At 40.0% G+C, this 24716-nt stretch overlaps 1 protein-coding gene across 2 annotated transcripts in view; it reads right to left on the bottom strand.

The window, feature by feature from the left end:
• kirrel3a (kirre like nephrin family adhesion molecule 3a) overlaps window positions 1–9824 on the bottom strand; it is a 223275-nt gene extending 213451 nt beyond the window's left edge. The window contains exon 1 of one of the 2 annotated variants that reach the window (XM_088088638.1): window positions 9495–9824. In XM_088088638.1, the coding sequence (XP_087944764.1) occupies window positions 9495–9546 (52 nt within the window). In that variant the 5' untranslated portion in view covers window positions 9547–9824. The remainder of the gene's footprint in view (window positions 1–9494) is intronic. The other variant, XM_088088639.1, reaches the window with a different exon arrangement.
• Window positions 9825–24716: the final 14892 nt, after the last annotated feature.

Below are 24716 nucleotides of genomic sequence, written 5' to 3'. Positions count from 1 at the left end.
TTATTCAGTCAGTGTAAAGGATTTCACAGCCCAAGCATGAAATGTCTGCTACGTGAACAAAGAGTAAGCGATGACTGGCATCATGATAATTCCACAGTTTTGTGATTGAAATTCAACCAATCAAGTCAAGGGAGACAATATCAACTTTTAGAAAATTAAAAACAACCCCCATATCTCTCCTGATCTGCTGGGATTCGCTGTATGTGTAGACATTTAATCAGCTGCTGTAGGACAGGCGTCCTAATTGTCCATAAAGCTGCCAGAGACGGGCAGGTGTCGAGTACCATTTTCAAAGGAGGGATGAATGTCACAACCATCAATCAGTTTTATTTACCCAGCCACGGAGGTTTGACTTTGAAGACGGCGAGCGTGTCTGAAGCCATTCACAATATAAGACTAAAAAACTTCAGAGGCAAACTTTATCAGGCCTTATCAGGGGGGACTTTATTAGAAAGGTCCTTGCTGAGCACAGTCTTCCAGATCTGCGGGGACGGGTTCAAAGAAAGCATGCGGAGAACATTTATTATAAGCTCCGTGGTGATTGCTTCTGCTCCCCATTAAAAAGATGGCATCAACCCCCTCGCCCCCCACCGCCCCCACCCCTTACGCCTAGTTTACCGCGTAGAAAAATAATGAGGCGAGATTAAACCGAGCACGCTCAGATAGGTTTGTGCCTCATGGGCATCAGATCACAGACAAATGCCGAGCATTAATGACAAGAGCATCATGATGCCACTGAGGCACTCTGGGATGCAGACAATGGTCAGTTCAACTGAGTTACTGACTGAGCTACTTTGCAGACTAGCTATCTCCCCGTCCACTCAGCCAACAGGGAGAGAGCCTATTTTATGCAGCAACCAGACTGGAATAAACAACAAAAGCCCTAAACAAGTGTCCACTGGGGGAAGCGTGAGGTGCACTACTATATTCAAGCGGCACAACACCTTTGTGATGGGCTGCATGGTAATGGCAAGGAAACACATCATTATCTGGAGGTGAGGTACTTGGTTCCCGCTCTCCATGTCTCCCTCCCTCCCCCTCCAGGAGTTCTTGTGTACAAGTTAAAAGGCTGATTTACATTTATATTGCGAAAGAGAGGCATAGGGTTGTAATTGGTGTTGTGGAGCCTGATCCACACGCAAACACATGCTTCTCTGCATACACTCACGCACCGCGCATACTTATGTCCACACATATGCAAACACAAACTCTTTTGCAGCATCTTGAGCACATGTGTACAGCTGTGTGTGAGAGTGAGCGAGTCTGAACAAAGAGATAAAAACACACACGTCTACATCGACAACGCAGGGAGCCGGCTCTGTCCAGGTGGATAGCGCCACGCCGGGGAAATGCGGGCAAATACTGCCTCCCAGTATCAAATCAGCAGCTCAGTTCTTCAAAGTGCCTGTCGTCCTGCAACACAAAACACATCGGCCTGTGCACAACCTAACAGCTCTGTCAATAGCTGCAGCCATTTGTTTACTCCAGCCGCCTCCGAGCGGTGCCAGGAAACACCGATGGAACCGCTAAGTGCAACATGGCCATAGATCTCAGCGACACAGAACAAGATTCATGTCTGCAATACTATAAGAAAAAAAAAATATGTTGATGCACTATTTACCCTCACGCTGCTCGGCCGGGCTGCTGAATGATGAAATGATTGCAGCAAACAAAATCCGAGTAAATAGGAAATAGAAGATACAGCGTGTTCAGCAATCAAGTGGACTCACACCCACACTGTTAAAAAATAATGCTCGAACCAAACAAGCAACACCTCCCCATCTATGGACTGTCACTGGTTGGCAGACTTTCCACCTAGACAGCCTTAAAATGTGTCTCCCTTCCTCTGCCTTCAGCTGCTTTTTCCAATTTTCAGTGCGGTTTAAGCTGCAACTGTGCAACATCAATCATTAACAGGAGGGTTTCTCATTAGCTTCAGCTCAGAAAGCCAAACATGCCACAAAGTAACTGTAACCTCCACTTCCGCTTGCTCCCCTGCTGCCCTCTATATCACAACGACTCCCAAAGGAAACCCATAGACTGATCAATAGGCATTGATTTCAAGTTGATCAGTGTGATTTGAGGCAACAACCTGACTGTGTGTTGTCGTTATAGACTCCTGTGCAAGAGGTTAATGGCTGAGATGCGGCGCTGAGGGAACTGAAGCCTGGTCTGTAACTTCCTGTGCATTAACTTGTTCTGAGGTTATTAATCCGTCAATAATCTGGAGGAGATGAATGCTGCGTAACGCTGCCTTAAAAGGATTGACAGGGCCATGCTTGCCCTTTGGATGTAGTTGAAGGGAACAGCACATCCAACCACAGTAAAATATTTACTGTTGGCTTTAAAATATGCTGTTTGCCAGGGTAGATTGCATTTGGGTTAGGCGAGGACATGGCAGGAAGATACTCAGGGTCAGTGTCTGTTGAGTTTGTACTATTAAAGTATTATATGAGCATAATTTCAGCCAGACATTCATAGGAAGAGAATGAATGAGGACTGATGGTACAGGACTGGGGAGTGGCTTTAAGGTTGAGAAATTCCTCTTCAATATTACTTTTCTGTCATCTTGTTACGTTGTCATTTTTAAGGCGGCGAGAGAAGCCTAATGAATCTTACTGCCACAATGCCTCTGAGCAACGACTTGCAATAACATCTCTGTGGAAGTACGGGCTGTTCTGCAGGGCTGGACCGATACATCAACATGCCGATACCAGGTTTTATTAAAAAACAGATATCAGCCTGTCAGAATGTCGACAAAACTCATGATTTTTGTATCAGATGGCTGTGGAGGGATTTTCCTCTGCAGCTTTTCCAGTGTTTCTGAACAGCAGCCGGTATGCATACATCAAATATGACATTTAATGCCACAATGAATTATGTCCTCATTTACTAAGATTGTCTTGTGTCAGCTGCTTTTAAGACATAATCATCATTAGACATCCTGACTGAGAGCAAGTGGAAAGGGATCACAAGGAAGGAAACAGCAAACATGATTTCTTTTGGTTTGCTGTGTTTAGCTCTATGTTCATCTCTGACATACTAAATCATAAAGCCCTCTTATACATGCACTGCAACCCTAAACTTGTCTAGACGTTACCTAAAGGGAAAGCACTTAAGAATACAAAGGACTGCATCACTTAGACCGGATGTTTAACGGTATGACGCTGCCAAGCTCCTTAATACAAAGTCTTTGTAATGTGCGATTGAGCCCATGTGAATAAAGCAGGTCATTGTCTGGAGAATTCAGTGAGTGGGCGTGCAACATTTCTGCCATGGGACTGGCATGAAACCAAAAGAATATGAACATCAGAGGGTGAACAGGACTGGTCATTTACACAAAGACATCAGCAAAAAACGTCTCACTGAACAGGCTGTTCTCTTGCACTGCTGGTACGTTATCTTCCGAAAATGAAGGCATCAAAATTTGTACATATTTCATGTATTCATGAGCAAGTAATTTGTGTAATTTATTTGGAAAGGTTTGCTGTAACAAGACCAATGCATTGATATGAGAAAAGAGGTAAGCGGTCCCCTAAGGTGACTGGATGGTGCGGGAGCCCCGACAGCGAGTGCTTTTCTTACTTTCAGCATTTCAGACTAACAAATACACAATACAAATCAGCAAAATGTTAAGAAAAGTAATATTCTTACACCTATTTTCCTTATTAAACAGAAATACAACTGTTCACCTTTTGAATTCAACTTTCTCTCGGTCACAGAAGACAAATAAGGTTTAACTGCCTCGTTAACTCATCATAAAAACAAAAACAAAATAAAACTCACCTAAACCATTTGGTTACTCTTGCTAGTAAGTCTTTTGTTTCAATTATCACCAGCTCCAGTTTGGTCAAAAGAAATCCTTAATTCACAAAGTTAGATGTAAAAAAGACTGGAGACTAAGCTCTGCTGGTGCGTGTCGTGCACTACATACAACGACTTTAATAGAGAGAGGAGTGCCTGTATTTATGATGGTATTGAAAGACATACTTTTAGTATTTCTAAATACCCTGGTGTACCGTAATATCATGATACACTAAACCCTATTGCCAACATCATAAGACCAAGTCAAAGAATGACAAGATGCGACTATTTATGACCAAATTACAACTTACGTCTTACACAAAACACTGTAATTTCTGCAACGTACTTCTTGCATCATATACTGCCTCCTGCAGGTGCAAACCCTCGCCTAAACCAAAAGGAGCGTTCCAGTATGTGAGAATACATCTGACATGGACAATTTACTGTTGTTTGCAACATGTGTGAAAGGGCGACTGTGGAGAATCATTGTCTGCAACAATGTAAAGTCAACAATGTAGAAATGTCTGTATAATGTTTGCTAACCTTGGCATACATGACATACTAGCATGTTATTGGTCATACCAAACCAATTAACCTTGTAACAGAAAAAATCCTGTGTGGGTAGAAATTAAGCACAAGTGTGTGAATTGCTTATAAATGAAACTTTCCATTTGTAAGAGGAAAATTGTGTTCTTATTTCCAAGGTGACAAAGTCTGTCTTGTTAACATGCTTAACAAAATGTCACTGTTATGGGTTTTAAGAGAGAGTGCCGATGATGGACAGGATGCGGTTCAGGGGCTTTTATTTCCTGACAACAGTAAAAAAAAAAACAAATTACAGAGAAAACAAGGCCTCTTAATAATTTTAGACTTGCAAAGATGCTGACTTTCAACACAAAATATCAGCTCTCAGCCTCCTCGTTCCACAAGTTCTGATATCAGTGTCAGCCCATGAGCTATATGCTGCAGTGCCTCGAAATGTCTGTGGTTGATTTCTGACCACAGAAATCAAGCCAAGGTGAACAGCAACCTATTGAAAGATGTGTTCGCTGAGGTGGGGGGTCCTTAAAGACGGATGAGGCATAAACAAGCACAATCACGCTCCACTGGGAAAGTCAATATGGCTTCCCCGTGTTCAGAAGTTGAGGTGACGTGCCGGTCATGCCCCCGGAGCGAACCCCTGTCTTCTTCAACCACAGGCGAGAGAGAGGGTTCAAGTGCTGTGTCATGGTGTGTTCACCTGACTGACAGCAATGTTATCTGGAGGTCAAGTCCCGCCGATCCCTCAATGAATCTTGCTGTCGATTCACAACAACAACCACTTAGGACACACACAGGAGGTACATGTGCTGTAAAGTTGCTCTGAGCTGAAGGGAAAGTTCAGAGCCAGGTTGATCTCCCGGTAGCTAACTCAGCACTGATTGCCCGTCGTATAATCAACTGAGAAGCTGATGAGCATTTTATTGCTCATCAACCACTAAGCGCTGGCAGTGAAAAGTGTTTACAATAACCTAATGCAAGACTGAAACACGTTCATCTTTTCATAAAAGATCAGCAAAAAAAGGGATAAACTTATTTCCTCACACTATTAAAAGAAACAAGGACCCAGTCAACATGACAAGCAATATATAATCATGTGGGTATGAATATGAGGCTTTTTACACCATCGTGATTAATATGCAAACATTTAATTAATCTCACTGAATTAATGGCCAACCAGTGCCAAGCAGGCCAGCAGGGTAGATCCATTCATATTTGTTTCAATGAGGATTTTCCCTTCATTAAGAATTACGTCAATGTTTACTCCTACTACTCCAAGAACTGAAAGGTATACAGAATATGAATGAACTTGTTGCTTACACGAGGTACGCAAAGTGACCCCAGTGGGTGCAGTGTTATGACTTGTATTGTGATTTATGGGGCTGGGCAATATGGGCAGAAAATTATATCTTGATAAACATCTCAATATTTTTAAATCACCTCAAAATCAGTTCATTAATGCTAGAACTGGGAGACATATCAAGCATTGCTTTTTTTCTTTTTTACCAAATTTCCTGTTGGATGTTAACACAATTCCATTTTTGAATGATAATCATTAGTGATGTAGATATAATGACTAAGTGGGTAAAGACAAGTATTAAATTTAAGTATTAAATGTAATTTTTCTCAACTCAACAACTCAACTATCTGTTGAGTTGAGAAAAATTCATCACTTTACTGTAATGTAACCTTTAAATCAAGAAAAAAACAACACTTATTCCATACCACAATAAAACATTATCCAATATCTAAGAAAATATATAGTGTCATATCTCGATAAATTATCTTTATATTGCCCAGCCCCCATGATTGCTACATAGTGCTAACAGTTTAGTGTTTAGGATTTTGGGGAATATATTGGATATACTACTTTTTTTAGTGTATAATCCCCTTAAAGTGAGAATTCTTATTTTATCTTATATAGCAGTTTATACTGGGAGCAGATTCTTGTCTATGAAGTCTACCATGTTGCACCACCATGTTTCTATTGTAGTTTCAGAATGGACAAACCCAAACACTGGCTCTAGATAGGGGCATTTGCATTTTGGCATCAGCTGCTGTAGTTGAAAGCCCCTCTGAGAAGAGAGAATTGAAAAGAAATAGCACTGCTTTTTTAACACAAAGCAGCTTTATACAGTGATTTTAGTGATTTAAATCATCTCTACTTCCAACGATAACTCTGCTCCTGTCTGGATAATAAGTTAAGTTAGAGTTTTTGTTCAGAGGGTCAGTTTGTTTTGCAGAGGAAGAGACATCTGCAGATATTTTGGCTCCCAATAAAACCATTCTGAACAATAAACATGGAGGGAATTCTAACCGGGAGTTTCAGCTGGTTGCGATCTGCAATCCTCACTGCTAGCACCTTACACACCGATCCTTTAAGAAACTTTGTGCAGGATAATATTTTGCAATAAAAACTTTATGTTTCTTATTATATCTGCTGTTATTACGACCAAACTGCACAATTGAAAAAAGATTTCATTCTTCTTCTTCGCTGCCGGGCCTCCAAACAGTGGAGCAAAAGCATTTACTTCACGCACAATCCATAAATTTAAGGTCCCTTTTGTCTCCTCTTTCTTTCAGCTAGAAGAACCAAAACTGTCCTTGGCAGTCACAAAGATAAAGACCTTCACAATTTCAATACTGAGCCCAAGAACAAAAAATGAATATTGTATATCATTTTATGTGGTTTGTGATGCATCATTGTAGTAATTTACAACCAGTTCAAAATTATAAAAGTGTCATTAGTGCTGCTACACAATAAGATTCAGAAGTCCTTTGATCGAAATGTTCAAAAAAACTATTGGTGCCTTCTGCACCTTTGAGGTGCACAAAAATGCCAATATAAAACTAGCAATGCCAATATGCCAATGCCAATATAACCCCCACCCCCACCCCACGTGCTGTGATTTTCATCCTCAACTTTATCCAATGTCCACACAGAGACATCAATTTCCAAGTGTCAGTCAGTAGGCTTTTGTCTCTCCCACACTCTTCCTCTCTCCCATGTTCTGTGCCGAACTATTGGTGCCAAAGCCAGCCTAGGACGACAAGAACACAGGAGGAAGGCTGCCATCTCCAGAAGGAGAGTCAGATGGCAGCAGGGATTCTTTGTCTCCTTCCTTTCTCTCATCTCCTCCTCTTTTGGTTCAGGCTGATGTCCTCGCACTCTGATTCCACCCACATCAAATGCAAATCAACACACTTGGTAATTTCTGTGAAAAGGGGAAGTCACAGCCGTTTGCATGTATGTGCTGCACACGTTGGCCCATGCTTATCCGCATGCATAAAGAGATTGCTCACCTGCAATCTCCTTAAACAGTGCATGATAACCGGTTTTGCTGAGCATGGGGATCTGGCACGGAGCAAACGGGTTATTAACAGGGCCCGTGGTTGTCCAAGTTCTGACAGCTGCAGCTCTGAGGATGCTTTGCTCCTGTGCGATTCGGACACAGCCCCCCCAGCCTCCTGTGGATTACAGCTCCAGAAACCCAGAGGACTGAGCAATACAGGATGTGCAGCCTCTCTAATTAAAGAATCCCACTAACTCTGAGGCTAGTTGACCTCACCTGTGTGTTTCCCAAACACTGCATACTAGCTGAAGCAGAAGAGACCTTGCTCGATTTTTCAGCTAAAAATCTCTTTTGTGCGGTGCACTGGGGAGCGCAGCGCTATAAAGCATTGCTTCTGCAAATGAAGCAGTCATTTGGAAACTGTGGCAAATGCCCCCTCTCAGACAAAAAGGGGGTAGGAGGAGGGGGTGGACTCAGTGTGCTCCAACACCAGCACACACTCATACTCTCATAAAACCAGGCAATAAAGCTGCTATCCTCTTGAGAGTTGATGTACGGTGCCTGAAAGAGAGCTACTGAGAGCCATATTAAAGGCTTTATTACCAGTGTCAGATTCAAATTAGTGGTGGTGTGCCACAGACTACTGGGTGCATCTGCGCGTGTGTGTGCAGATTCAGCCTGACTAGGCAGGTTTTCTAGCTCAAGTCACACGCGGCTGAGTGCGAACGCTCAACATTAACTTGAGCAATAACATTTGGAAGATATCCATTTAGAGCTGGGCCTCCAGATGAGTGAGCAAGTTAAAACAAGAAGTCAGAGGCACAACAGGTGAATTAGATTGAATCCCACAGGGGAGACGGGAATGGGGAGAGCAGCGTGATGCTTTATTAAAGGAACATAATGGCATTACAAAGTTTTCGCCTCATCTCACAGTGTTTCTGTACTGTTGCTGAGGCTCCAGCTGTCAGGTTATGGTTTCAGGTTGTGTGCGACTTGCAGCTTCTATAGACTCCATACATACCCCATGTGAGATGTCTAGTTTAGATTCAGGGCTGCATTTTTCCCTTATTCCTCCAAAACGCAATAACAATCTCAATTCACTAAAGTAAAAGTCACTACACATTTCTGTCACATTTCTGCAAAACTTTGCAGTGCCAACCAACAGTGCTGCAATGAAGCCAGTCATTTTAAATTCAGTGAATGGACTCGAGCAAATGTGAAGTCGTCACTAGCCACAGGATAAGGGGCAACAAAAATCAATAAGACCAGTCAGAGCTTTTTTTTCAATCAGCACTTTTCAATTCTCACTTAATTTGTCTCAGCATTCATTGCATCAGTACCGAGTGTGCAGACATGACAGAAGTTTGGTCGGAGCAAACATGAACACACTGTTCAAACAGACTCTCAGATTGCTAATGCAAACTGATTTAAATAGCAACAGAAACCGGATTGTCTATGCATACAATCTTAGAAGTGTGGCAATACACCCAGCACCAAGGATTAAGGAATATGCATTGTGCGTAAACTGTGCGTAAAAACTGGCGGCTGTGACACTTGTCATCAACATGTTGGTAAATAAGGATAACCCCAAACATTTTCCTCTTATCACCCAGCATAATATCGACTCTGAGCGAAGCAACTCCAGCCCGCTGAGCACAAACTGAGACATCACTTTCAGAAAATGCAACAGAATCCAGCCAGACATCTCAGCGTAGCGGGGAGTTTCAGCAGGACACGAGAGCGGGGTTTCCAAGAAGAAGAAAAAAAACAAAAACATCGATGACCAATTCACGAGCAAACTGCATCCAAACTTGCAGACAGTGACAGCGGGGAAGAAAAAAAATCTTGTTCACTCACCCGTGCTGGAAAAACAGTAGAGAAGAAGCAGCAGCAGCAGCCAGGAAATCATTGTTGCAGACGTCTTTTTGTTGAGACAGAATTAAACAGTTCGGATGCAAAGAGTGTGTGGAGTTGACACTGTGTAGCTTCCTGTCCCTCAGCTGCTCTGACTTCTTCCTTTCTTTCTCTTCAGTCTTGACTGTCTCTCTGCTGCTCTCCGTTCACGCTGCGTGCACCAGGCTTGCTTTTACTACTCGAGCTCCCATGCTCGGGCTACTCGCTCTGACTGTGCGCGCTTGTTCACTGGCTCCCTCTCTCCTCCTCTCTGCATCTCTCTCTCCCCCCCCCTCTCTCTCTCTCCGGTACAGTCAGTGAGGAAAGTGCTTAAGAGGCTGGCTCCTCCCTCTCTCCGCCTGCTCATCTGCCTCTCTGCCATTTAGACAGTCTAGACCGTGGCAAAAAAAAAAAAAAAAAAACTCCTGGATGATCTGCCATGCATTATCATTTAATGGGACAGAAACATAATGTTTAGCACTTTGCACAAATGGACAATAAAATATTTATTGTATTTGTTGACATTGAGAATGGAAGCGCAGCAAGGGCAATATCAGCACATAGAGAAATAAAATGATAAAGCTTTTAAAGCATGCAGCTTTGTCATTTTTTGTGTTATTTGTTTCCCCACGCACTACAGGCGGCAAAACAAATGGCAAGGACATTCAAGATTTATTGTGTTCTGCATGTTTTTATGTCGATTTAGCAGCAGCCGATAGGAACCTCAGGAGCCCAAGGCTACGATCATTCAGTACATACAGGGCAAAAGCTCTGGGAAATAGCTCCATGTCAAACCTTTTCATGCCTTGAAGGTGATCAGCAAAATCTCCAAGTCAATTCTGACACATTTCACGAGGCGGGAGAGTGTCAGCGTTAATATGGAGCCATGTCATATGAGGCGGTTTCATTTCCACTCTCCTTCTGAGCGCTGAGATGGACGTGTCTAGCTGGTAAACATTTTTGCCACTGTGCTATCTGAGTGGTTTTACCAGTCCTGAAATTGAGTCATACAAACTTTTATTTTTTGAATCATTACGTTCATGTGAGTCATGGAGAGGTGGTCAGTTCTTGGCCCGTATCACAACTCTCAGAGTCAAGTCGAGAAATAGTGCTTAAGCACTAAAAAGCACTCTGATCTCAGAATGAGACTGAGGTCATCTTTGAAACCTGGATCAACACCACTTTTCTTGTGCTTCGTTCAGTTGCCTTTCACAATCTATTGTACCCTTTGAAGACTGCACAAATTGATTTAATTTCTTTTGAAAACATAGTGGGGAAAAAAGGCAATGACCAACTCAGCAAGAAATGTATTAAATTTGAAAGAAATATGTAGGTGATATGAGAACTACCTAAAAATTAGTTTTTTAAAAAGCGAGGAGGATTATTTGAAAATTATCACAAAAAAATAAAACCTTTTTCTCCTCCGCTGCAGGAAAAGGAGCTCTTAAGCAGCTCCCTCTGCAGCCAGGTGCACCTCGTCAAGCAATCCACCTCATTAGGCAATGCAGCACACCTGGGCAGAGCTGCAGGAGAGAAACGGGTCAGCAGCAAAGAACACATACAGCTGTAATGTCCGTTTATGTGAGCAAATGAGGTAGAAACCCACAATGGGCTTTTCTGTGGACCTCAGCTAAAAGAGACGGTTACAGCCCCCTCAAAGTGACTCACTTAACGATCAGGATTTGACTGACCTGGTAAGATAACATGTTAAAAGTCTAGAAGAACTGCACAATTAAAGCACTTCATTCACATTAAGGTTAGCAGAACGCTAAACAGGAAGTTAACCTCTAGGCTGGCGAAAGTCTTAAGTGCACCTGCTCTGTGAGCCCAGTGATAGGAAGGAAGGTCTGGATAAGCTAAAATGATCCTGGAGGTAGCCTTTTACATTATTTCTTGAAGCACAAAGGGTCAGTGGTCAGGTTAAGACTATAATAAAAGTACTTGATTATATGAAGAAAATGTATATTTCGTGGATGTCTCTGGGTAAGGTTTTTTAGTACAGAATTGTGCAAAACTTAAGCAATATTTTCAAAACGTCAGTAAAACACAATCGCGAGTTGTCTGCGTTTCCACTGAGTGACGGTCTGTGACGTCTCGTCACGTTCACTGATAACGTTCCAAGAAGCATAGCGATGGATGTTCAAAACATCAACAGGTTTCTTTCTTTATTTGTTGTAAAGATTTTTTTAGGGATTTTATTGTCTTTATTTGATAGGACAGACATAGCGTGACAGGGGGAGAGAGAGAGGGGATGACATGCAGCAAAGGGCTGAGGTTGGACTCGAACCAGCAGCTGCTGCGGCAAGGACACAACCTCAGTACATGGGGCGCCTGCTCTACCAACTAAGGCACCGGGTGCCCTAGCAGGTTTATTCCTATTGCAGCCACCGCACTAGCTGTCATTATTTCCAATGAAAGGCAAAATAGGCGTTTTATGCAAGCAATAATGGAAAGGCAAGCCCCTTATATGCAGCCACGTATGAGGGATTTCTGGGAGGTGAAAGACCACCATTTCACAGAGGAACTGTGGATTCAAAACTTCTGGAAGATCTGCTCAACTTTTGAAAAATTACCTTGCACCTTGTAGCCATAGCATCATGTGAGAGATAAAAGCAAAAACAGTTTCCATTGCAGTTTTGCAAAATATGGCTTTTTCGAATTGCCTGAAATACCACCTCATGCAAGGGTTTTTTTTTTTTTTGCTTAAATAGGAGTTTTTTGGAAATTTCAATTTGTGCAATATGTTAATGGAAGCCCGCCTGCTGAAAAACACCTGTCTTTGAGTGTCACAAATGTTGCAAACGATGTTGTTTGTTTCTGTGGACTCTGAGCATTCAGTAATGATGCGGGTGGGTTTACGCTGGAGTTGGTTGAAAGCCCAGATTGTCTCACATCGACACTATACGACGTTCCCATCATCAATGGTGGCCAGGCAGCGTATCTTGATGCCCTGGGAGTAAGACCAGGCTGAAACTTTTCATATATCCTCTGTCTTTGCAGACAGGGACTCACTGTAACAGAAATGAATTGCACTATCGTGCATATCAATGCAATAATCACTTCTAAACTAAAAACAACTGCACGTGTTCCATCTGACCCAAAACTGGGGAGAAATTAACAACATCTGCAACCAAAATTACAGGTTTCCCTGATGTAAATTCTGCTATTAATATGTCTGTCTCACAATTTTAGCTTTGTCTTTAATCACCAAACAAGGTCTAAATGAGAAAAAGAACCAACAGTATGCTGATAACTGTAGCAAATGTTCCCTTATGTTATCCTGACTTATATGTTACACCAGACAAGTGACACATAATGAGGCAGTAATTTGCGGTGAATAGACTTTATCCTGTCCCATGTCGACATAACTGAAGATAGAATTACTGATCTTAACTTGTTCAACATGTAGTTGAAAACCTGCTGCTGTGAGGACTGCACTGTGTCGGTGTTTCACAGAGTGATTTAGATCTTTTCATTTGATAAGTTTCTACTTGTCAGACAATTATTACCATATGTATGCTCTGAGATGTTTGTCAAAGCTGTAGATTATCTTTTTGATACCCTTTCAAAATATTGTAGAACATAATTCATGTAGCCATCTGTCATCACAATAAAAAAGTCTAACCATGAAACAGAAGCATGTGTTGTGTTTCTTACAGTCACTATTTACAACCTGTAGCAAAGAATTACGAGCAACGCTCTTCCTCATTTTCACACATGGGATGTTAAATGGACAGGTGTTTTTCATATCACCTGTTTAAACAGTTCAATTAAATAAAACACTTATGAAGGAAGATTTCTATAAAGTCACAGTGGCCTTACTGCTAAATTTGATTTGTTAAATGTGTTTATCATAGCACTTTATCCACAGCCAGTGAAATGGAAACACCAATTGGGTATATACAATGCACAAAAGTAGCAAGTTAATTTTAATGTAAACTGACGAAATCAGTGCAAAGTGGAAATTATGTAGATGTATTGCAGAAACTAGCACAACTTTTTATGACTTAATGGGCAATTTACTTAGTACTATTTTTAAGGTTAAAATCAGTCTGTTGTAATTCCGAATTCTTCAAATTTTTGAACCACTTTTGCAGTGATTTTGGCATAAGATCCCAACGCCAAAAGCTACCATTCACATCCACATGATATGTCGCTGGATGGCATCAGCTTAAAAATACCACTAGACAGAACCATTCACGGTGTTGCTAAAAACCAGCTAACAGCTGGCTGGCACCTGCTGCGGTTGTGTTACACCCTGAAAAGGGGAGATATCAATACAGATGCTCGGACACGATGTTTCCTCTCTGGCAGCTTCATTGAGAATGTGACTTTGTTTCAAAAGTATTTACAAAAGTACAAATGTTTCTTTAAACATGAATATTACAATGTCACAAAATATGCATTTTCCCAGTCCATGTTCCACATTTCTTCTGGCCTTAACAGGTAAGTATATTTTCACATTTTCTTTTAACAGGTAAGCACTTTAAAATGTCATACTTTCCTTTTAACAGGTTAACTTAAACACCACAGATAAATGACGGTGAAACTGTCTTTTAAAATAATAAACATCAACTTAAATTATTGCAAATTAAATGAATTGTAAATAAACAAAATATATCTTAAACATTTGTGCCACATCTTTGTCAAATTCCTTGTTTCTGAAACAGTCACTCTGTGACGCTCATAAATGCTGTATTAACTATTCAAACACACAAACACATAAACAGCATCATGCCAGGAAACATTAACACGCCATGTGCGTCTCATGCATGCTTAACACGTGCTGCTCCGTGCTGTCCACGAGGAGGACGCAGTTAAGCTAACTGTTTTAACAATATGCCATTTGGGCGTTCAAACATAAAAATAATACCTTGAACATGCTCACAATGCAGTCATCATGCTCATAAAGCACACACAGAACGACTCACAGAGCATAAACGCTCATTTCATACCTGAAAAGGGGAAATATCAATAAAGATGCTCCGACACGATGTTTCCTCTCTGGCAGCTTCACTGACGCATCGTGGCCGAGAGCTCCCCCTTCCGGCCTCTGCAGGCATAACTAATCAATCACGATCAACCTCTAAAGGCTTAACAGGTAGATCCCAGATACACTCATCTGACAGGTATACTTATAACCGTTTTAACCTTGTTTTTAACTATTTTAAGCTCTTTCGTAGCACTTAAAATTTTAACAGCTTTCACAATTTTAATCTCATCCACAATGAATTTGAAAATTAATAATTATGAAAGAGTTTTATAGTTACAGCATCCATTTATATATGACTTCTCCTTTTTACTGTTTTAGATGACCGTTCTTTAATGACTGATTTTATAAAGTGTTGTAAAACTGATTTTAGTGATTTTGCTGCCTTGAGAAATGATCAATTATCAGTTTCTTAACAAAAATCAATCTATCACAGTTGCATGACACACAGACAGTTGTGTCAGTTTAGAGCCAACCGCATGGAAAATGTGATGTCCACATGATACGGCATCAGGTTGATACGCTGCTGGTAACAACGTAATTTAAGGAGTACAAAGGCCCCTTTAGAGCAGGCAGAAGGGGTGAAATCCTGGACTTTTATGCAGGAGTCTGGTGTTCACTTCCCTTCTAAATGTGATGTTTTTTTTCGTACTCCTTACCACGTGTGCTTTTGTTGCCTAAATATAACCATGTGCAGCTTGCTCTTTTGTCGACATTATAGTAGTGGCATCCCGCAACTTCAACAGCAGAAGCACAAGGATATCTTTAATATGTAGATGCGGAATTTCACTGCGAAGCAGCAATATGTAATATCTTCATAACACCTGGTGGTGTATCCTACCGCCAAGATAGGTAGCTTTTGGCATCAGTATCTTACATGAAAATCACTCACAAAGCAGCAGTATTTGACAATTTAGGAATGAGAACAGGCTGCAAAACCACAGGAACCTTATTACTGTATTGAAAAAATCAAACACTTTATTCAAAGCCAATGCTATGGAAATAAAACTGGATAAATGGACAGCACAACTTTGCAACTTTAAGCTTAATATATACTTTCCAGATCATGTCCAAGTAGAAATTATGCTGAAGTGTTACAGAAAATAGCACCACTTTTTATATCTAGGTTTATGTCTTTAGGAAAATAATTTACTTGCTATCTACTTGGTTTAAATATATGCAAAAAGTAATTAAAACATAAACATCTCATTTAGACTGCCAGTAAACATTGGCAAGCCACCCTTATGGCTTGAAAAAATAAATGTAGCTTAAATGTAAATTAAAGTAGTTGTAATTTGACACAGCTGCATGAAATTATCCTGCCAGTGGTATCCGACTTCTTTATTCTAACCATGTAAAGAGAAATATGCAGAAATGATTATTCAAAGCAGAGTTTTTATATGTTATTAAACATGCTATTTCTTATTCAAATATTTTGCCTGACGGTAAGGGAGTCACTAAAATCATTAGGATTCTTCCGTTAATATTCCCAGCAAAGCAGAAAGGTCACAAGGTCACAAAATCATTAGTAATTATCATCTTGGGACCATTAATATCTATACCAGATGTCATGGATACCTTGCCCCAAGTGTTGGACAGACACACTGACTGACCTACTTATTGCTCTCCTGATGCTAGGCTGCTCGCCCGTATAACGACAATTTATTATAGTGCCATTATAATTTCAGCTCAAGTAGCGAGTGTGCAGGAGTCTTAAAAATCTGTTCATACACTCACTCACTCACTGTAACTCTACACACTGTGACGCTCCTGCTCCTGTTTGCAATCCTTTAATTAAAATGTAACAGATTTTTCTTTTCTGCAGTGTTCCTTTGGTCTGATAAAACAACACCATGATGAGCCCATAGTACAGCTAAAATGATGGCACACTCTTTCAAAGGACTTTAGTGATTGATCATTTTCATCCCATCACAAGGATCAAGACACGTTGGACTTGAACCCTAACCAGCATCCTTTGGACATGCGCCATCTCAAAAATCTAGTCTTTTCTCTGTCAATGATCTCAAGAAAGTCATTCATGATTTTATTTCATCCTGGTTAGAGTTGTCCAAATCAAGTTAATCAGGACTGTGTTAAAGTTATCTCCTCTTACCCATTTTTTATTCAGCACATTTCTAAGTTAATTGGCTTCCAGTTGAAAAAAGTCTTAGAAATCAAGTTGGAATGTACCCATAAAATTGTTCATAATGAGGTCCCAAAATATCTGTCCAACTACTTTATCGTTCCAGAGACAATCACAATGATTCAACAAGCAACAGACTTAATTTCTTTTAGAATTAAGAGCTTAATGTGCAAAAATACCTTTTGAAGCACGGCTGCAATGAACGAACTTCCATCCCTGAAACTCAGTGAGACTGGGGAAAATTATGAGCAGGCTATTAAGAAATGGCCAGCAAATAGTCTCTCAGAGTAGGGACCTTGAACAAATTAAGTCAAGTCAAGTTTATTTAAAGAGCACATTTAAAAACAGTAACACTGAGCAAAGTGCTTTGCAAAGAGATTAAATCAAACAGAGGCATGATCCAATAAGAACAGTCATGAATAAGACAGTAATTGTAAGTTAATGAAGGCATACAATATCTTGATGAAATCATGACACACAGCATTGCACAAACAGCATAATAAAGTATGAGTGTAGCCATGGTCATGCGTGTCAACATAATGATAATTAACCCTTAGGGCCCGCTTTAATATAACACCCACTTGTATCGCTCAGCGCGCAAAATACGCTTTTCAATTATTTTCAATATACAGCTTGCTAAGCAGCTTTTTTTTTTTTTAAATACATTATTATTTTTTGTGCAGCATCACATATTCACTCTTTGTGCACAAAATGTGCTTTTCAGAATCAAGCTTTAAAAAAATATCATACATTGATATTATTTTCTACTTTCGTTGAGTTATTTATTGACCAACATCAGTCCTAATTATAAATATCAAATATAATTTTTAACCCTTTAAATGCCAGGCTATTTTGAATATACTGCTGATTATCACAGCCTGGGATATGACATTGTGACAGAACACCTGGTGTACATAGCATGTATTTTCTCCATATGCCAAATATGGTAAAAAATGACAGCATCAGGTGGAAAATAGTAAAAAAAATACAAAGACAGAGACAAAAGCACAAAATGACACCTATGAAATATACAGTTTATATTTTTATGCTTTGATGGCTGTGGGATCAAAAATTGCAATTTTTATAGGTTTCAATTTCGATTTAATCTTTTGCACTTAACAGTATGAATGTAACAATTTTGTTTGCACTGTGTATTTTAGAATTATTGTTGAAGCTGAGCTGGAAATCCCAAGATTAAACAAAAAAATACACAAGCTTCCCAAAATGTATGCCAAATGCATGAACACAGCAGCAAAAAATGGAGGATGAAAAGTTTGTAAAATGCGCAAAATAGTCCCTAAACACTGAAAATGTTGAACCACTTTTGGGTTTTAAATGGCTGCATAGAACGGAGAGCAGTGATTGGTCACAGGTTGTGAGGGGTCGGGAGTTGGAATAGGGGATGAGCAGTTAAATCAGCTCATGCGGTGCTTTACAAACAAATATCTATTTCTAACTCAACACAAGAACAAATATAAGGAAAAAAAAAACCTGCCTGTCACCCGAGCAGTAGTCAGGATAAATTCTTATCAAACGGATGTATATATGCAAAAAAAAAACCCAACAGAATCCATATGAATAGATGATCTGAGGACACTAGGATATTTATTATTGCATTTAACTGACAGTTCGCCTCTGTCCTTTCTGTGCCCACACGCTTGTGCCGTGCAGTGACTTTCTGTTTCATAATGGCTGTTATGCCCAATTTAATCTGACTACACATCCACAGAGACCCATTAAATCCAACAGTTGGCAAACATGAATGTAAGACTCTTTCTGAGCAAATCCTTTGTGCGCCAAGTCACAAATCTTTCGGAGTAAAGTGAAATGAGGAGCACCTTTCACCTTTCTGCTCTCATGATAAAAACTGTCAAACACAAACAGGCACTCTTCCACTTTAATTAATTTAAATAATCTGTGATCAACACTTTTGGTAATGGTCCCTCTTTGCATATTCAGATACAAGGTTGGAAGCTTGCCAAAGCTGCAAGACAAAAGTCATCAAATAACTGGTCGGTTTTTAGATCTTATTAAGAAATAGGAACTTTTTCTCAGTTTCAGTGAGAATGGTTGACAGTAAGGTGTACTGAGGAACTAACACTTTTTCTGTGATGACACCGAGTTGCAACCTCAGGGGCTGAAAACATGAAGCACCAATGATTGCTGTGTCTTGTATGGCCACTAAAAGCTGGCTTCAAAAGTGAGTCAATCCCCATGACCACCTCTGTTAAAATATCCAATTTTACAGCCAAAATTGACATGTTTACAGCAAAAACAACAAAAAAAACCCCAAAACAAACGACAAAAACAGTTTTGGCCACAGGGTGCATCTGCTGTTAACGTTTTGGGATTCCCAATCAATGCAGGGATGTTAACAAAAACACATGGTTAGGATTTGGCTGCACATTCACACTGGCAGCAAACACCGGGCTGCCAAGTGAAAGTCTGGGGTTTGTTGGCCAGAGCTGATCAGTTGCTGCTGCAGACTTTTAGACCCAGCGCAATGAACACTTAATTTTCATTTTAACTAACACACCTGGTGTTCCAACATGTTTTTATCCCAGCTTGTAACATGGTGCCACTCTGTCAGTGACCTTCTGCGTCTACTTATCATGTTTTAGGTATTCTTCTGCGTCAGCTGTTTACACTCCAGGATGCTGTTACTGTGATGTCAGCAGATGCACGTGGTGGGATGACACTGCATGGTCCTTGTATTTACACAAAATGAGCACAATGCGGAGTGTCACAATGGTTAGAAATAGACATAAAGTCACGGTTGGTTAGGGTTAGACAAAAGAGACACATGATTAAGTGTAGAACTAACCCTCAAATCCACAAACAGAAGCGAACTCTGGAGTCCCCAATGAAAGGTCTTTTGTTTGTGGAGCCCATCCACCTCCCCACCTTACAAGTGCACTTGTGTTACATCCTTCGTGTTGCATGCGCACAAGTTCTGTCTGGCCCTGTCTTTTACGTGATGCTGCCTGTAGTGTGTTGTGTGTGAACACACCTGGTTCTCTGTCTGACGCCATCCAGCCCAGGTGGATGGAAGGTTGCAGGGAAGGTGCTTTTGGCCTCATGCTTGGACACCAAACGCACTAACAGAGTTGACATATTTGATGATTTCAGAACAGGGTGGGTCTTCAACATGTGTTGTGCAATCAGTAACTGAACAGTATTTATCCAATAGTGCTCCTAATGAACGGTCCAGCCCCAAAAATAAAAAAAAATCAAAGCGGTGCCAGATGTTTTAATTTGACGAGCACATATAAATTAATGTGTAGGACACCTTTCTACAGTCCATGAGTCCGATTCATCTACAGCTCCATCCTCTTGTCCAACTTTGTTTACTTATGGCTCCAAAAACCCAACATGGCAGCTCTAAATGCTGAACTCTTGGCTTCAAAACCCTCTGCAGATTTGGATGAACGTAATCTTTCGGTCTATCATCACTTGCCTCGCTGAACTCTTCAGATGAGCTTCAGTATGCAACCGTAATGTTCTCAGCATGTCAGCAACTGAGGCTTTTGGCTTATCAAAAATTCAATATGTGCTCCCACTTTCCGCACTGTTTTATTGTTTGTGTCTTGTGTTGTTTTTAATAAAGGATCCTGTGGTAAGCAGTATTGATACTGAGTAGATTTTCCTGGTTAGCTGAGGGGAAATTGAAATGAAAATGATGTTATAACATCACAGTTTCTCCTCAGCATATCCTCAAACCTGATGTTTTTGTTTTCATAATGCTGCCATGTTCTACCCTTGTGACTGTTTTGGCAGTTTTATTGCTGTGTGGATGCAGCTTTAAAACTCTTATTTATGCTGCTCAGTAGTTCCAACATTTTCCAGAGAAACATGTGCCGTCAGTAAATGGACACCAACACAGCATGAAGTTTGTTTGTAGAGCCTGGAGAGCGCTCATACATGACGAAACAAGAAAGTCGACAGAGTGAAGTGTCTTACCAGCAGAGCAGTTTTGACGTGCGCTGTCAAAAAGCTAGTTTGTCATGTACTTTAGAAAATTCTGTGAAAAATTGCTGGATGAAGGTGGTTTTATTCCAAAACGATTTAATAATGTGACTCGATACTCCACATACTGTCATTATGATTATTCCAACTATAAGCATAATATCATCCACACAATCGCAGTATGTTGTTTACATGGCCTCCATCACGCTGTATTCCTATCTTAATTGCATTATGATTGGATTATTTGGTGGGCATGGATGTGAGCACTGCCGACAGTCCCTGAGTTTTGTTGGGAGACATGGAGGCATTTTGCTCTTTTAAACACGCAATCCACAGAGGAGAGACTTTGGTCGATCCCAATCAGCAGGTAATTAAAATTTGCGACATGCTCTGCCTCCAGTCCTGTTCCTGATATTTTGCATTTCAGTGTATTTCTGTGAGGGTTCATCTCGGAGCACATCCGCCTTTTAACTTCTCTCAGGCAGCACATGGCTGAGCTGCGTCGCTGAGAGTTGTATAAGCTCCACTCTAAAAAACAATCCATTTGATCAAATTAAGGAACAATTTGCATGCCTCTTTTTAAGTTGATCCAACTCTGGAATTATTGGGTAAATCCTCCAAGTCTTTAATGATCTTAAAAAGCCAATTAGTCAGGTACAACAAACATTTTTTGCCTATACTTCTTTAATTAATTAAACTGAACCAACTTTATATGAATCCAAACTTTCTGTTGTGGTCAAACTGTTTTATTTAAGACCTTTATTCTATTCTATTCTACTTATTTCATTGAAACACGATTTGCTTGAACCTTAAAAAGCCGAATTAAGTCCAAAAGTTGTGGTCATTAAGTGGTCAAATTATTTTATTCAGTTATTGTATTTAAGATATTATAACTTATTTTTTGTAATTCCATCCTACAAAAATGTCCATGCAAATTGTTACTTTTTTTTAGTATTGGAGAGTAATTTGACTTTATTTTTTCACTATCTGTTTAATGTTAGACATGTTTGTCAAACTAAATATGAGAAGTTTGTCCTCCAAAAAACCCCCAAACATGCATCCACCCTCATAAAGGTTAATCTTGGTCACTTTTAGAAAGATGTTGATTTGACTTTTTGACATTTTACATCCAACACCTTTTCCATCACAATAATACTTCAGCAACAAAGAATCAAAAATGTCCGAAAAGATTGGCACTTACTTCTTGCGGTTTTTTTTTTTTAAATAAAGAGTTTTAGCACATTAGATTAAAAAACTTGTTAACTGTGTTGTTTAATATTTTGTCGATGGTGTATTAAACTAATACTGAAAACAGACACCACACGCCATTTTTTAAAAAAAGCATCTGTCACTGCAGGTTTTCTTTTTTCATTAGATCTGTCAGTTTTCATTCCACAAAACATTTTTCACACATTCCAGGGAATTTCACTTCTGATGAACGTGGTCAGCTTTTTTATTTTCTGTAACAGGAAAGCTGAGCATATTTTCTTCGGTCTGGCTGCTATCTGGTGAATAACTAATTGTGAAGCATCTGGTCTGTACTGTAAAGAGCAGTCGCTATAATGTGCTGAATTAATACGGCTCCGCTTCTCAACCTGGCAGTTTGGTATCCCTAGAGGGTTGTGAGATGATTTATGGTACGTTGATGATTTATGATGATATCTCTCTTCTTAAGTTTTCTTTTGTCTTGTGTGCTACAGAACAGTTTTCAGCTTCTCAGCATCCTCTGATTATTAATCGACTTAAACAACCTGAAAGAGGAAAATTTGTCTTTTTTGGCTTGACAGTTCTTCACAACTCTGAAAGTAGAGCTATTTTTCTCGTGAGTGTGGGGTGCCATTTAAGGGGTCATTAGAGCCAAATAGGTTAAGTTCAGTGTGAGTATGTCATACATGACAACTCATTGTCATGTTTGAGATTTTAACAACAAATGTGTTTGTTGAAGTTTAGTTTAGCTCATTTTGATGTGCAGGAAATCACCTGCTTGGTTGAATAAACAAGCTGAAGCTCTTTTAAAGCCTTATTTTACTCACATTATACATAATAACACACTCACAATAAAACAAAAGTGCTTTAATATTCTCCTCTATGATAAATACACAAACAGTACATTGTCAGTCAGTTTTTTTCAGTCTTAACAGCACCATTTGCCAGTTGATGTACTCAAAATATAAATTCAACAGAAAATAAATAAACAAGAGTGACAGTATGTGATGAAATGAATAGCCAATAAAAAATGTTTTAATTGCTTTGAAGCCCGTGGAATTTTGTTTTGAGAAAAATGTATATAATTAAAATTTTGGGGAACAGGAAACACAAAGAGCCTCAGCTAATGAAATTCTAAAGCCTTGAAATGTTGATTCCCTCAGACGTGTTTCATTGACCCACATTATGTTTAAAAAGAAAGGGTGACCATGAAGTTAATATTAGTCATTTATTCACTTGAAAGGTGTTTTGTGTGTGTGTGCATGCGTGTGTGTATAATTGTGAAAATGGCAGGTTCATACTTGTTTGTTATTGGGGGGTTTAGGGTGCTAACTAGAACATGTTACCATGCTTTCATGTTAAAAAAACAAATGGCTGTGACCCATCAAACCTCAGGCTGCACTGCATTAAAAACTAGCATTTATAAAGGATGTTACAACATCTGGAACACTTTGGACAACCATTGACATTAAACACAGTTTTATAACTGGATCTGCAAACACAAGTACAGACTCTACCATGCAAAGTGAAAGCCATTAATCAACAACATCTCGAAACAAGGCCAACTTGGCCGCATGATGTGAAGGCAAAATTGATGCTGAAATGTACATTCTGTACAGGTTTTGGAGCAACATATGCTGTCATCCAGCCGATGTATTTTTCAGGGATGACCCTGCTTATTCCAGCAAGACAATGAGATGTATTCTGTTCAAACAGCGCGGCTACAGAGTAAAAGAGAGTAGGTACTAGACTGTTCTGCCTGCAGACCTGTCTCCCGTTGAAAATGTGTGGAGCATTATGAAGCGAAAATGAAGACCCCGGATTTTCGGATTCTGGCCCTTTTTGCACAGTGAGGTTTGCAGTTAGGATATAGCTATGGCGAACTGTGAGGTGGATTCACTAGGTATTCAGTGGGTGGGGATGGGCACCCCGCTAAAGGATGTTCTGTGTTACAGCGAACCCCATAGAGTGTCATATCCAGCAGCAAGCCTTACTCACTCGTACTTACAAATGTTTTATACAACATGAAACAGAATGTAAGGAGAGAGGATAGTCTTTTCTCATACTATAGCTGTCTCTAGACACACCTGGGACTCATGTATGTTGAAAAGCCATGAAAAGGTGCAATTTGCACAACATCAAGGTGCTCATATGTACAGTACATTGAAACAGATTTGATTTCCTTAATGTGCTTCCAATATAACATATGGGGGACATTGTGAAAATGCATTTCAACATTTATCTGAAGATAATATAAGGCTTTAAAAGATGGACTTCATCAAGTGAGTAAATTCCAAAGTTACAGAGCATTTATTCCCAATTCCTAATTTCCCTGTTAATGCAAGTTGTGGCCACGGTGGAGTGTGCAGAAAAGTTCACCCTTTAAACTTACTCTAAATACGAACCTTTGCTATTTACAGACTAATCATGATAACAGACTATGAATGCAACATTCAGATATCTGTATCTTACAGTATAAAAGTGCCAGTGTTGAAGATATGTTTGAGAATAAGATGTTCTAACCTTTATTTACCCTGGCAGGTTTTAACCTAAGTCCACAGAGATTCAATTTTTCAACACTGCTTTAAATTTATACGGTTACACCCAGTCACACCTGGGAGCTGCTCTGTTCACCCACAGTCTTCATGTTGTCTGGCGAAAAATCTTGGGGCAATGTACAGCAGTGTGTTGCTTAAGGGCATCTAGATCCAGAGAATATCTGGTCACAAGCCGACTGACCTTTACTCTACTGCTACCTTAAGCGTACTGTAAGAAAGCAAAAATGTACTGGATACATTAAACAGGCTGTCTTGTCGGAGGTGTGCATGGCATATAATCTGAAGGGATACAGGTTAATAGAAGATCATAAATTGGTTGGACG

The sequence above is a fragment of the Plectropomus leopardus genome, chromosome 15 (assembly GCF_026936395.1).
Source record: "Plectropomus leopardus strain MGB_pleo_1.0 chromosome 15, ASM2693639v1, whole genome shotgun sequence".
Classification (NCBI taxonomy): domain Eukaryota; kingdom Metazoa; phylum Chordata; class Actinopteri; order Perciformes; family Serranidae; genus Plectropomus; species Plectropomus leopardus.
Note: the sequence above shows the minus strand (reverse complement) of the source record. Positions and strands in the feature narration are given on the sequence as shown.